This window comes from Ornithorhynchus anatinus, chromosome X1 (assembly GCF_004115215.2).
Source record: "Ornithorhynchus anatinus isolate Pmale09 chromosome X1, mOrnAna1.pri.v4, whole genome shotgun sequence".
NCBI lineage: Eukaryota > Metazoa > Chordata > Mammalia > Monotremata > Ornithorhynchidae > Ornithorhynchus > Ornithorhynchus anatinus.
In genome coordinates, this window is record NC_041749.1 from 105,756,480 (window position 1) to 105,769,891 (window position 13,412).

Below are 13,412 nucleotides of genomic sequence, written 5' to 3' on the forward strand. Positions count from 1 at the left end.
CACCTCCCTTCTCTCCTTCTCCAGCCCAGCCCGCACACTCTGCTCCTCTGGTGCCGCTAACCTCCTCATTGTGCCTCGACCTAGCCTGTCCCCCCGTCGACCCCTGGCCCACGTCCTACCTCTAGCCTGGAACGCCCTCCTTCCTCAAATCTGCCAATCACACTTCCCCCCTTCAAAGCCCTACTGAAGGCTCACTTCCTCCAGGAGGCCTTCCCAGACTAAGCCCCCCTTTTCCTCAGCTTCCCCTCCCCTCCTCATCACCCCGACTTGCCCTCTTTGCTTTATCCCCCTCCCCACAGCATTTGTGTATATATGTACCTAGCTATAATTCTATTTATAGTAATGCCTGTTTACTTGTTTAAATTTATTTGTACTGATGATATTGATGCCTGTTTATTTGTTTTGATGTCTGTCTATTGTGGGCAGGGATTGTCTCTCTTTATTGCTGAACTGTACTTTCCAAGCACTTAGTCCAGTGTTTTGCACATAGTAAGCGCTCAGTAAATGATTGAATGAATGAATGAATTGATGTTACGTTGGGCACAGTCCACGTCCCACATAGGACTCGCAGTCTCAATCCCCATTTTACAGATGAGATAACTGAGGCACAGAGAAGTGAAGCGACTTGCCCAAGATCACACAGCAAGCGGCGGATCCAGGATTAAAACCCAGGTCCTTCTGACTCCCAGGCCCGTGCTCCATCCACTGGGTTCTCTGCTTCTCTGGGATCATTTGGACGCACACAGTGAAAGTTGTATTCACTCAATCGTATCTATTGAGCACTTAGTGTGTGCAGAGCACTGTACTGAGCACTTGGAATGGACAATTTGGCAACAGAGAGAGACCATCCCTGCCCAATGATGGGCTTGCAGTCTAAACGGGGTAGCCAGACAGCAAAACAAGTAGTCAGGCATCAATACCATAAAAATAGATGAATTCATTCAATAGCATTTATTGAGCACTTACTATGTGCAGAGCACTGTACTAAGCGCTTGGAATGTACAATTTGGCAACAGATAGAGACAATCCCTGCCCAATAATGGGCTCACAGTCTAATGGGGGGAGACAGACGGACAAAAACAAGACAACATCATCACGATAAATAGAATCAAGGGGATGTGCACCTCACTAACAAAATAAATAGGGTAATAAAAATATATACAAATGAGCACAGTGCTGAGGGGAAGGGAGGGGGGAGGAGCAGAGGGAAAGGGGGCTTAGCTGAGGGGAGGTGAAGGGGAGGGCAGAGAGGCAGCAGAGGGAGCAGAGGGAAAAGGGGAAGCTCAGTCTGGGAAGGCCTCTTGGAGGAGGTGAGCTCTCAGTAGGGCTTTGAAGAGGGGAAGAGAATTAGTTTGGCGGAGGTGAGGAGGGAGGGCATTCCGGGACCGCGGGAGAACGTGGGCCAGGGGTCGACGGCGGGACAGGTGCGAACGGGGGACTGTGAGGAGGTGGGTGGCAGAGGAGCGGAGCGTGCGGGGTGGGTGGTGGAAAGAGAGAAGGGAGGAGAGGTAGGAAGGGGCGAGGTGATGGAGAGCCTCGAAGCCTAGAGTGAGGAGTTTTTGTTTCGTGCGGAGGTTGATAGGCAAATAGTGTAGATAAATGGAATCATAGACATATACACGTTATTCATAAATAGAGCAATAAATAACATATACAAATGTGCACCGGTGCTGTGGGGAGGAGGGGCAGAGGGAAAGTTTAGGCAGTCCTTTGGGCAATCTCCCCTCTGGCCCCCGTCCCCCTCTTCCGTCAATGGCGAGGAGGAGCGGCACTTCGCCCTCGGCGGCTCAGCTATTGTCTGGGCGGGGGTGGAGTCAGCCGCTCGTTCGCGCGGGAAAGCGGAGGCCGGGGCTAGGAGCGCCTTCGGAGGGGAAGCGAGGGGGGGCGGGCGCAGGGCCTCATGGGATCGGTGGCCGTCTCGTCCTCTCCCCCTCCCCCCGCCCGCCGGAGTTGTCGGACTTCGTTTCCCGTGGTGCCCCGGAGTGCGCGTGCGCGAGGACGACACGCTGGGCCCGGGCGCACGCGGCGTGCAGGTGACTCATTGCGGAGCCCATGGAGGGGGGATTCGGTTCGGAATTTGGAACGGCGGGGGCCGTGGGGAGCGGGAAACTGGACCCGGGGCTCATCATGGAGCAGGTGAAGGTGCAGATCGCCGTGGCCAACGCTCAGGAGCTCCTGCAGGTATCGCGGAGGTGGTGGGGTCGCTGGGCTGGGAGCGGAGGCCTCCCCCTCCTCCCCCTCCTCCCCCTCCTCCCCCTCCTCCCCTCCTCCCCCTCCTCCCCCTCCTCCCCCTCCTCCCCCTCCTCCTCCTCCTCTCCCCCAGGTTCCCTTCTCCCCCCTTCTCCCCCGTCCCGTCAGAGAACCCGCGGGGCTCGGTTGCAAGAGCCCCGGCTGGGGAGTCAGAGGCCGTGGGTCTGCTCCGCCGCTTGTCTGCTGCGTGACCTTGGGCGAGCCACTCGACCTCTCTCGACCTCTCTGGGCCTCAGTTCCCTCACCTGTAAAATGGAGACGAAGACTGTGAGCCCCACGGGGGACCGACCACCCGATGACCTTGTATCTCCCCCAGCGCTTAGAACGGTGCTGGGCCCATAGTGAGCGCTTAACAGATACCATCATGATTATAATCCTCTTTTCTTTGCCACCCCCCCCCCCCAATCCTTGATCCCCTTTCTCTCTCCCCATCACCCACCCCCCGACTCGTGTCCCCTAGGGATGAGGGGAACGGGCCGGAGCCTGGAGCGGGGCTCCTGAGGGAGCAGGGTCGGGTGGTGAGGCCCGGGTGGAGGAGTTACTGGCTGGGGGGTGGTGGGCGGGGGGACCGCGGGCAAAGCAGGGTCACCTCACTGACAGGCTGTGCTCTGTAACCCCGAATCCAGAGGATGACGGACAAGTGTTTTCGGAAATGCATCGGGAAGCCCGGCAGCTCCCTGGATAACTCGGAACAGGTGAGGCCTTGTCTCCCTCCCCGGCCAGGTGCTTTCCCTCGAAGGCTGGCCCCGGACCCGAGCCCGACTGCATCCGTGCCCGGCCACGGATGGTGCCCACCCTGTGGGTAGCTGTGACCCTCACCTTGGCACCCACCCGGTGGCCCTGCTGATTTGCTTGAACTCAGCGGTATGGGGGAGGGTCGGTATTTAAACGGGAAGCTCACAGGACCCCCCCAATTCTGGGGCCATTCCTCCTTCCACCCCAACGATCCCTCCAGTAGGATCGGCCACCGCCCCCCCGGCCGTTCAGGCTCTGCGGTAAGAGGGGACCTGAGGCGGACTTGGGAGCTGCCCCTTGAAGGTGCAGTATCCAGAAACTTGAATTTGTGGAGTCCTTTACTTTTTCCAAAGTGCTCTCTCATCGACCATAGCGTCCTGGGGAGGTAGGTGTTGTCTCCGTTTCACAGGTGGGGACGCTGAGGCCCAGAGAGAGTAAGTTACTCGCCCCGTGGTTACCAAACGTCAGCGGCGGCAGCGGAGCTGGAACTAGAAATCGCGTGCCTTGATTTCCAGGCCCGTCTGCTTTCTGTAGGAAGTGGGGTTATTCAGAATAAGCCAAAGTAAGCGCTTCTGGGCGACAGGTGCATGCATCTGAAAATAGCAGTAGGTTCCACTGATGATCCTCTCCCCTCCCGAACCCCCCTAGATGCTACATTATTACAAAAGGAAAGTCAGGGATGTAGAAGGGAAAATTCTGAGTGTTGGAATTGTGGATCCCTCCCTAGTCATGCAGGTGGGTGCCCAGGAAGGCCACTGTCACATCGTTCCTCCAAGTGTCCCAGTACTGCTGTTGGGTATGGAGTCCTGAGCTGCCATCTGGGGAGAAGAAAGGGCTTTTCTTTGACTTGTCTAGGTAGGGTCTGGAGTGTCCCCTGCCCAAGAAAGGGAAGTACTGTGCGGAACAAGTGGAATGGAGGGGGGAGAAGAGGTTTTCAGCCTCAAAAGTACTGTGGGGCAGGACTTGAGATGGGTAGAGTGGACACTTTCCTTCCTGCTTAAACTGTGACAGACACAGGGACCGCATCCAACCTCATGCCTACCCTGGTGCTTAGAACAGTGCTTGACACAGAGAAAGTGCTTAACAGATACTATATACTAATAGTAATAATGTTTATTGAGCACCTATTAAAAGCAGTGTACTCGACTAACGTTCAGTCCCATTTCCCCACTCTTTGAGAACCTCCAGTGGTTGCCCGTCCACCTCTGGATCAGACCCCTCAACGTCGGCTTTAAAACGCTCAAATACCTCGCCCCCTGCTATCTTACCTCGCTGCTGTCCCATTATAACCCAGCCGTCAAACTTCGCTCCTCTAATGCCAACCTACTCACTGTACCTCAGTCTCCTTATCTCACCGCTGACCTCTCGCCCACATCCCGCCTCTGGCCTGGAACGCCCTCCCTCTTCGTATCTGACGATTCCTGTCCTCACCTTCAAAGCCTTATCGAAGGCACATCTCCTCCAAGAGCTCTTCCCTCATTAAGCCATCCTTTCCCTTTTTCCCACTCCCTTCTGCACTGCCCTGATTTGCTCCCTTGGCTCACCCCTCAGCCCCACAACGGTTTAGTAGCTGTCTGGAATTTATTTATATCAAAGTCTGTCTCCCCCTCTAGACTGAGCTCACTGTGGGCAGGGAATATACCTGCCAACTCTGCACTCTCTCGAGTGATTAGTACAGTGCTCTGCGCACGTTAAGCGCTCAGTAAATACTGATTGAATTAAGAGCTTGGAAAAGCACGAGGCACGTTCCCTGCCCCCAGGGAGTTTTTTCAGGGTAGAGCGCTTGTGCACTCACCACCACCAGTAGCGTGTCGTTTAATCAGCGGCGTGTATTGAGCGTTACTCTGCGGAGCACCGTACTAAGCATTTGGGAGAGCGCAGTACATTTGGTAGACCTGTTCTCTGACTGCAAAAGAGTTTACAGTCTGACAGGACACACTAAAATAAAGGTAGGAGGAAGTGGTAAAGTGTAAAGATGTCCATAGAGTGCTGTGGGTGGGGGGATGTGAGCCCCTCAAGGGGCAGGCTTAATAAATACTATTTCTGCTTCTGCCACCCAAGTGCTTGGGTGATGCAGAAATATGACGGGACAGCTCGTGGGAGGAGGCAGTGGAGTAAGGAGATGAGAGTAATCACATCTAAATATATTGAATTACGTGTGTTCTTACTTACCCGCCGAGTCAAACGTTCAGTTATTCCTCCTTCCTCTGATCTGTAAATTGTTTTAGTGTCAATCTCCCCCCCTAACATATTGAGGGCCTGCTTGATGTATTTGGGAAGTACTGAATAACTGTACTAGTGAAGTGTCCTCTGCCCACAAGGATCTTCTGTTTTAATGGGGGAGACAAACATTAAAATACTGACAGCTAGGGAGGTCAGATAATTGTGGTGTCTCTTAAGCGCTTACTACATGCCAAACACCGTACTAAGTATTGGGATAGATACAGTGTAAGCAAAATATCTAAATGGAGAAGACATACATGAGTGGTAAGGATGGCTGTGACCGCATTCTTAAGGGCTAGAGATGGCTGCTGGGCAAATAATCGGGGAAAGCTTGGTGGAAGAGGACTGTGAATGTGGGGAGAGCTGGGGTCTGACTGGTGTGGGGAGGGAGGGTAGGAGAACAGCTTGAGTTGTGGGGTCAAGAGCGAGGTGCAGCTAGAAGGTCATCTCGTGGAGAGAGCACGGGCCTGGGAGGCAGGAGACCCATGTTCCGGTACCGCTTGCTGGGTGAGACCCGAGACAAGTCACTTAACTAGGAGTGTGCCTCAGTTTCGTCATCTGGCGGATGGGGATGAGCTACCTCTTCCTTCTCCCGCCCTCTCAGCCTGTGAGTCCTAGATGGGATAAAGGACTGTGTCCAGTACGCGTATATGATATCCGCCCAGTGCTTAGTACGGTGCCTACTAAGTGCTTAAATACCACGGTGATTATTACCAGTAGAAGGTTGGCTTGGGAGGAGCAAAGACAGCTAGTTGGGGACGGGGGTGGCAGGTCAAGAGAGCGGAGAGGTAAGGAGGGTCCGGGTGGTGGAGGGGCTTGAGGCCGATTGTGAGGACTTGGATGCAAAGTTCCTTGAGGACAAGGATCACATATACTAAAATCTATTGTACTCTTCCAGGCACTTGGTACCGTGCTCTGCACGCAGCGAGTGCTCAATAAGTTTTGAGGTGCTCGAAGATTCTGATTCGGAATAGAACCGCTCAGGGGCGTAGGGACCGCAAGAAGACGATTCACGAGGTATGGAGGAAGACTGAAAAAGGGACCCGTCACTCCGGGACTGGGGACATCTCGGGATCCTCAGGAGAAGGAACGATCACTGTATCGGGGGCAGACTCGGCGTTTTACAGTCGAAGAAGAGGGAATAGGGCAGGACTGGTATAATACTTGGAATTATTTGTAGAGCGCTTGCACCATATCCAAGCGTTGTAGTGAGGAGGAGAGCCAGGGATGAATAGTCCCACTGGCCAGGTGAAGGAACTGAGGCAGAGAGAAGTTGCACCTGTCTGAGGTTACCCCAGAGGCCAGGGGCAGACCTGGGCTCTTTCCACGATGGTCTAGGGGTGATAGCTCGAAGGGTTCTGAGTTTGAATCGGACTTTGGGGCAGGCGATCTGGGGTATGTGGTGGAGCCGTGGAGCACGGGCTTGGGAGTCAGAGGTCATGGGTTCTAATTCCGGCTCCGCCGCTTGTCAGCTGTGTGACTTTGGGCAAGTCGCTTCACTTCTCTGGGCCTCAGTTACCTCATCTGCAAAATGGGGATGAAGACTGTGGGCCCCACGTGGGACAACCTGATCATCTTGTATCCCCCCCAGCGCTTAGAACAGTGCTTTGCATATAGTAAGCGCTTAACAAATACCAACATTATCATTCCCAGTTGTGCGTGCTGTGAAACCCGGAGGAGGGGTCAGGTGCTCTGTGGGCAGAGTCTCTGGAGCTCATCTTGAGCCCAGGGTGACCAGTTGCCCAGATGAAATCTCCCGTCTGGCCGGTGGAGCTGCGATGCAGCGCCCTCCCATTTATACCGGTGGCCCCTGTCGATAGGGTTACCGGAAGCTTGGCCGTAGAGGGGTGGAGAGGACGCCTAAGGTGTAGGTCCTCGGAGAGCGCCATCCCCAGAGCAGAGCACTGACCTCTGGTCCCCCTGTCTGCTTTGTGGGCGGTCCTTGGGTGACAGCAGGGGACGGCCTTTGAGTAGGGATCAGGGAGCGTTTCCTGGGGGCAGGGCGTGATGCCCAGTGGCCAGCAGTGCTTTCTCTGCCCCCGCCTGTGACTACACATTTGGGTCCTGTGGAACTGGGTTCTAGTCCTAGCCCTGCTCCCCGACCTGCTGGGTGACTTTGGGTAAGTCACTTAGCTTCTCTGGACCTCAGCTTCCTCATCTGTCAAGTGGTAAGAGTGAATCCTGCCTCGCCCCCTCCCCCAGGGCTGTGATGAGAGAAAATCGTAATAGCACTGGGAAAGAATGAAAGCATGATACAAATTCAAGGTGCAATTACTTGTTCTTCCGGGCTGTGTCTGTTTTGATGCTTTTCCTTCCTCTAGCCTCTGATCGCTCAGGGCTGGGAGGTCCAGTGACCACCCCCCTCCGACTCCCCCCCCCCCCCCCGACTTATTTCCCTTTCAGAAATGCATTGCAATGTGCATGGATCGGTACATGGATGCCTGGAACACGGTCTCCCGTGCCTACAACTCCAGGCTGCAGCGGGAGCGAGCAAACATGTGAGGCGCCAGCCTCCCCCCTCCCGCCGGCCCCCCACGCACAAGAACTCTACCCCAGGTGGTCTGGATCAACTCGGAGCAGGGTCCGGGGGGAGGCTCGGACACAGCTGGGCCCTTCGGTTTCTGAAAAATGAATCTGGTGAATAGAAGGTGTGAGCTGGGTCAGGAGGGGGATTCCAGTGATTGGCACTATTGGGCTCGCCTCAGACTGCCCTGTGATGAGCCTCCCCCGCCCCCCAACCTTCTCATTGTCAGAATAAAAACCCTGTTGGTATTGCCTGAATCCTCTGCCCTTTTGCTGTGGTGTCCCAGCCAAGCCCTTGCTTCCCAGTCTCTTCACTTTTTTTCTTTCTCTCTCCCCCTCACCCCCTCTCGAGGGAATAGATGGCAGCTTAGAGGTGTGCTTTCCAGGAGCTGCGACAAAGCTTGACTTCCCATCTCGGGTAGGAACCTGGGGCAGCCCAGTCTCTGCCATCTGATCGTTGCTCGGATCCACTGGTGTGGAATGAATCCCACTGAGGGGTGGGGACAGTGTCTTCCTCGCTTTTGTCCATTATGCCCAAGATGAACAGATTGCTGCTTGTGAGGGCAGGCGGTTTCGGGGCGCCGGCCGAGGGCAACCCCATTCGGCTCACATGCTTTGAGTTTCAGGGCCCGAAGAGCCATTTTCGGGTTCTCTCACGCACTCTAAGGTACCTGTTTATAAATTACTTGGAGAAGCAGCATGGCCTGGTGGAAAGACCCCAGGCCTGGGAGTCAGAGGACCTGCGTTCTAATCTCCGCTCCTCCACTTGCCTGTTGTGTGTCCTTGTGCCTCAGTTTCTTCATCTGCAAAATGGGGATCTCCCTCTCCCTTAGACCGGGAGACCCTGGTGGACCGGGACTGTGTCCGACCGGATTATCTTGTATCTGCCCCAGGGCCTAGTATGGTGCCTGGCACATAGTAAGCGCTTAACAACTACCAGTATTACTATTAGGCAGAGAGACGAGTTGAAAAGCTTAGAAAGTAGCTGTGGATCAGATACTACCCTTCTGTTTTTCTAGCCACCTTTTCCCTGTCCCGGGCTTGTGTCTTCTGTAGAAGGCCAGTGAAGATAATCCTGTCGTAAAAGTAGTAACCCCAAACCATTCCCTCCGCATCCTGGGTCGGCTCCTGCTCTGGCCCTCTAGGGGAAATGGCTGTTGCTGCTCTGCACATAGTAAGCGCTCAATAAATACTATTGAATGAATGCCGCTATCTGTCACCACCCCTACTGACTTCCACTTTGTATTTGATGGGAGCCCAGGGACTGAGCTGGCCCAAGCCCTGGGCCATGCAGGTGGAGATCTTTTCTTGCCCGCCATAGGGCCCGTTCATTTGTGGGTGACTGTGCCCCACGGAGGAGTAGCCCCCACCACTAGTCCCTTGCCATTCCTTCTTCGGACCCTAGTACCCGCTCCCGCCTACCCGGGGAAGCCTGTGTTAACCTTCAGAGTGTGTGTGTGTGTGTGTTCCTCAGCCTGCAACCTCAGTTCTTGTCACTATTCACCCTGCTCTCCATCAGGCCAACCTTCTGTGGTCACTCCCCGGCATGGGGCCTAGTGTTTTGGGGAGGGAAAAAGTGGCACACTGCAGTATGTTTGTCTCCCAGCTGCAAACCTACGGAAGTGAGACGGGGAGGTGATTTTGCTCACTGTCAGTCCCGCGAGGAGAGGGAGGCCAGGTCTGGGCCAGTGTGTTGTAGTGCTCCAGCATGGGCATCCTGCGTTCATCAAGAAAGCCGATCTGCAGGTGGGGAGGGTCCCTGGAGCCGGTCCCTGCAGGGGGGGTCTTCTGTGGGGGGCGGGGGCAGGTAGGTTCAGAACCCGGGGTCTCCAGGAAAAAGCACAGCGAGCTGGGCTCTGACACAGACGGTGCTTTATTTGTATAAAATTACGCCTAAACTCCGTTGTGTTTCAAACTCAGGGGAAAACCCCATTTGCCGGGAAGGCCACCTCCACAGTTAACCCAAGCCAGTCCCAGATTCAGGGTCGCTGCTGCTCTGAATCTGGGCTGGCGCCCGGCACCCGGACTTAGACGAATTACTTTTTTTCTTTTTCTTAAGTGGCAGCCGATGTGTTCCCCAGGGGACCCCCGGTGTGGGGGGGCCTCGCTCAAGCCCCACGCTTCCTTGCTTCCACGGGGAAGCGGGAGCTCTCACAACTTGATGTTCTGCCCAATCCAGCCTCTCACAGCAGTCACTTTGGAATAGACCCCGGGGAAATAGGGTCTGGCGCAGCCGTAGCCCCAGCTCGTGACTCCGGCGAGGAACCACTTCCCCGAGGGCTCCCTGCAGGCCAAGGGGCCTCCGGCATCACCCTGGAGGAAGGAGGGAGAAAGAAATGCCAACGGTCAGGGGGGCAGAGGGTCTTGGGAGAGCTGCCGAGCCTTTGGCATGTCTCAAGGCAAAAAAGCTGGCTTTTCATTAAAGATCTGTGGCTTGCAACGCTAGGCACGATTCGGTGGGGAATGCAAACCCTGCCCTCAAAGCCTGCGCTGGAAGAAGGGAGGGGGAGGCTTTTCTATCTGGCGATGGATCAGGCCCCTTCCTCCCCTTTCCCACAGAAATTTCCAGGGTGGGAAAATTGGGTGGAAACTCAACACCCATCCCCCGCTTCCTTTGTCATCTTGTGATTCCTGGAGTTGGTTGTTTGGCTCTTCCTGTGGCTGATGCTGGCCAGGGTCAGGGGTCAGGGCCAGACCACTTGCTCAAACAGAGCGGGGAACCCTGGGAGTGGCGAGAGGCTCCATGACGACACCCTCTACTGACTCTAGGTGAAATATTCACCGGTCGGTTGTTGGAGAGACCGGCGTGGGAAGGCCTGACCGTAAGTGCGCCCGAAAAGCACGTTCAAGAATAGACTGCTGAATGGAGTCGTAGATGAGGGTCCGTGATGGGTCGGTAGTGGGGCGTGTTAGTGGTCAGACCAGTCCCTCCCTAGCCAGGAGGACTAGTCCTAGATGACAGCGAAGCATCCTGGCAGCACTAGTGGGAGGCAGTCTCAGATGGCCGGTCGGGATGGCGTCTCTTGCGGTCTTCCTTCGGAGACCCGGAGAAGCCAGGCTCCCTGTCGTGGGGCCCGGGGGGATGGCGGGTTGGGGCGGGCGGCGGGGACAAAGAGCTTCAGCTAAAGAGGAATTGGCGTCAGACTCCGTGGAGGATCAGACCACCTCAGCTCCCTCCTTTCTCGTCACTCAGTGCCACCTGGAAGCCTGTCCCCTTTGTCATATTTCCAGCGTGCCATTAGCCTCCTACATTGCTTGAATTCACCCCAGCGCTTAGTACAGTGCCTGGCACATAGTAAGCACTTAACAAATACCACCATTTAATGTCAGGCGGGGGTGTTCTCAGTCCCTTGTCAGCTCCCAGCTGGTCTGCTGTAACAGCCTTTCCCACGTAGAGCTGTATGTATCATGTCTGGGCACCATCCAGAAGGCATCACTCCCTTCACAAACCCCATTTCTTTTCACTTTAAATCAAAACTCTATTGAAACTATCGACTTTGAGGCTCTCCTCTAGAGGTCTCCCTCACACCTCTCCTCCCCGGCTCGCGCGCTCCGCTCCATCCTTGGAACTGTATCCGATCTATCACGAATACCTTTTCCACCCTCCGCAGAACCTCCTCTCTGCCAAACCACCTCCCTACCCACTTTCCGAGAGGCCTTCCCTGACTAATTCCCCCCATCCTGGTCTTGCTTCCAGGACTGGAGCATTTGATTATTCGTAATGGACTTTTTTTTTTTTTTTTTAGATCAACTGGAACTTGTGTAATAAACTTTTCCCCTATTGTATGTTTGACAGTATGTGTTCGTTTGTCCCCCACGGTAGACTAAGCTCCTCGAGGGCAGGCACTGGAGTCTCTTCTTTCCATTCGATGTTTCTCAAGGGTCTAGCACAGTACTCTGCACTTGGCAGGCATTTAGTCACAGTGATGGTGATGTAGGCTACAGCTGGCTTCCATACTCGGAATTATAAAAAATTAAATCGTGGTTTATTTAAGTGCTTACTATGTGCCAAACGCTGGGGGGAGATGTAATTCAATCAGATCAAACAGTCCCTGTCGCACGTGGGACTCGCAGTCTAAGGGGGAGGGAGAGCAGGTATTTATTGAATCACCATTTTACCGATCAGGTATCTGAAGCATAGAGAAGTTAAGCGACCTGTCCAAGGTCACCCAGCTTGTAAATGGCTGAGCTGGGATTAGAACCCAGGTCTCCTGACTCCCAGTCCCATGCTCTTTCCACTAGGCCACACTGCTCCTGACAGTTGCCCCTATTCCACCCTCTCTCTAAGCCTTGCTACCTGTGTCACCGAGGCAAAGCTTTTTAATCATTCTTCCAACATGTTTTCCTCATTTTTTCAATTTGCTTGTAAATTTAGGAGACCCTCTAATCCTTCCAAGACGGTAATCTGTGAGGCTGGGGTGGGTCCTCAGGAGAGAGCCCAGTTTAGAGGGAAAATCGTGGATCTGGAGGTCAGAAGGCCTGAGTTCTAGTCTTAGTTCTGACGCCATCCTGCTGGGTAACTGGGGAAATCACTTAACCTCTGGGCCTCAGTTTCCTTATCTGTAAAATGGGGATTAATAATAACCGTCTCTTCTGACTTCACAAAGATGTTGTGAGGACAAAATGAGATCAGTGATGTGAAGGCTTTGCCAAACAATAAAAGCCCGCCACAAAATCTAGGTCTCATATTATTAGCTACCCTCTGCCCTGGAGTGCCTTGCCCTGATGTGTTTCCAGGGAAAGAAAGGCCTGTGTACAGGAAAGGCCTGTACACTCCCCCCCCCCGAGGTGATTTCTTTCCAGTTATGTGAGGGAGGGTGACGAGCGCTGTGGACTCTGGGAGTGTCCTGGAGCCTCCCTGCTACTTCTCTCCAGGACTTGGGCAAGTTGCTGAGCATTGGAGTGAAAGATCCTAATCTTGGCAGGGGAACTTCGGGGGTAGTCAGCCTCACCGAGCAGCTGTCCACACCTCCCTGCGGGAAGCCGGCACACAGCATCCTGCTGCTGATCTGGATGGGGTAAAACTTCTTGCACGTCTGTTCACTGATGATGTTCACCATTGCTTTCTGCAGGTGCTTTGACATCACACCTGCCCGAGGCAAAATGGAGAGTGTTGACCCAGCAGCCTGGGAACACCGTGGAGTTGCCCTAGGCCCTGGGCTGGCAGAGGGACAGTGCAAGGGGTGGGGGTGGGGGTTGGCGAGATGGAAAAATCCCAGGTGTAGGCAATAGAGGAGGCATGAAGTAGGTGGGGGTGTGGGGCCTCGACCCAGCACAAGTGTCGGGCAGGGTGGGAGGGGTTTCTGAGTCCAGACATCAGTCCTAGCAAGTGCTGGTTTGGCTGGACCGATTACTGAACACTCAGGGCCCGAAGACTGAGAAAAGGCCCTATTGAAGCTTCCAGAATCATGACAGGGATGAACACGGAGTTGTTCCCCAAATCCCATGGCCCCAGGATGAGAGGGCACCCTCTGAAGCTCGGAGATGGTGGATTTAAGATGAGCAAGAGAAAATAACTTCTTCACCCCGGGGGGGGGGGGGGGCGGTAAGCATATCTTGGAATTAGTTACAAAAAGCTGTGCAGTGCAAAATTGTCAACAGCTTAAGACTGAGAGGGGTGGCTAGATGGGGGAGTTAGGAATCAGTCGATCAAGGAAGGGTGTTGAGGGCTTACTATGTAC

At 54.5% G+C, this 13,412-nt stretch overlaps 2 protein-coding genes across 2 annotated transcripts in view; one reads left to right on the plus strand and one right to left on the minus strand.

Annotated features, from left to right (window-relative positions):
* The first annotated feature begins 1,975 nt into the window (after positions 1 to 1,975).
* TIMM13 (translocase of inner mitochondrial membrane 13) lies at positions 1,976 to 7,989 on the plus strand. Its single transcript, XM_029052231.2, has 3 exons — positions 1,976 to 2,181; positions 2,877 to 2,945; positions 7,612 to 7,989. Exons 1-3 carry the CDS (start codon positions 2,053 to 2,055, stop codon positions 7,708 to 7,710), a joined length of 297 nt encoding a protein of 98 aa, XP_028908064.1. The 5' UTR covers positions 1,976 to 2,052; the 3' UTR covers positions 7,711 to 7,989.
* A 1,597-nt stretch (positions 7,990 to 9,586) lies between these two features.
* The window catches only part of TMPRSS9 (transmembrane serine protease 9), a 44,579-nt gene continuing 40,753 nt past the window's right edge, over positions 9,587 to 13,412 (minus strand). Inside the window, exons 17-18 of the mRNA XM_029052131.2 lie at positions 12,684 to 12,820; positions 9,587 to 10,044 (exon numbers count right to left, since the gene is read on the minus strand). Of these exons, the coding sequence (XP_028907964.1) occupies positions 9,883 to 10,044; positions 12,684 to 12,820 (299 nt within the window). The 3' untranslated portion in view covers positions 9,587 to 9,882. The remainder of the gene's footprint in view (positions 10,045 to 12,683; positions 12,821 to 13,412) is intronic.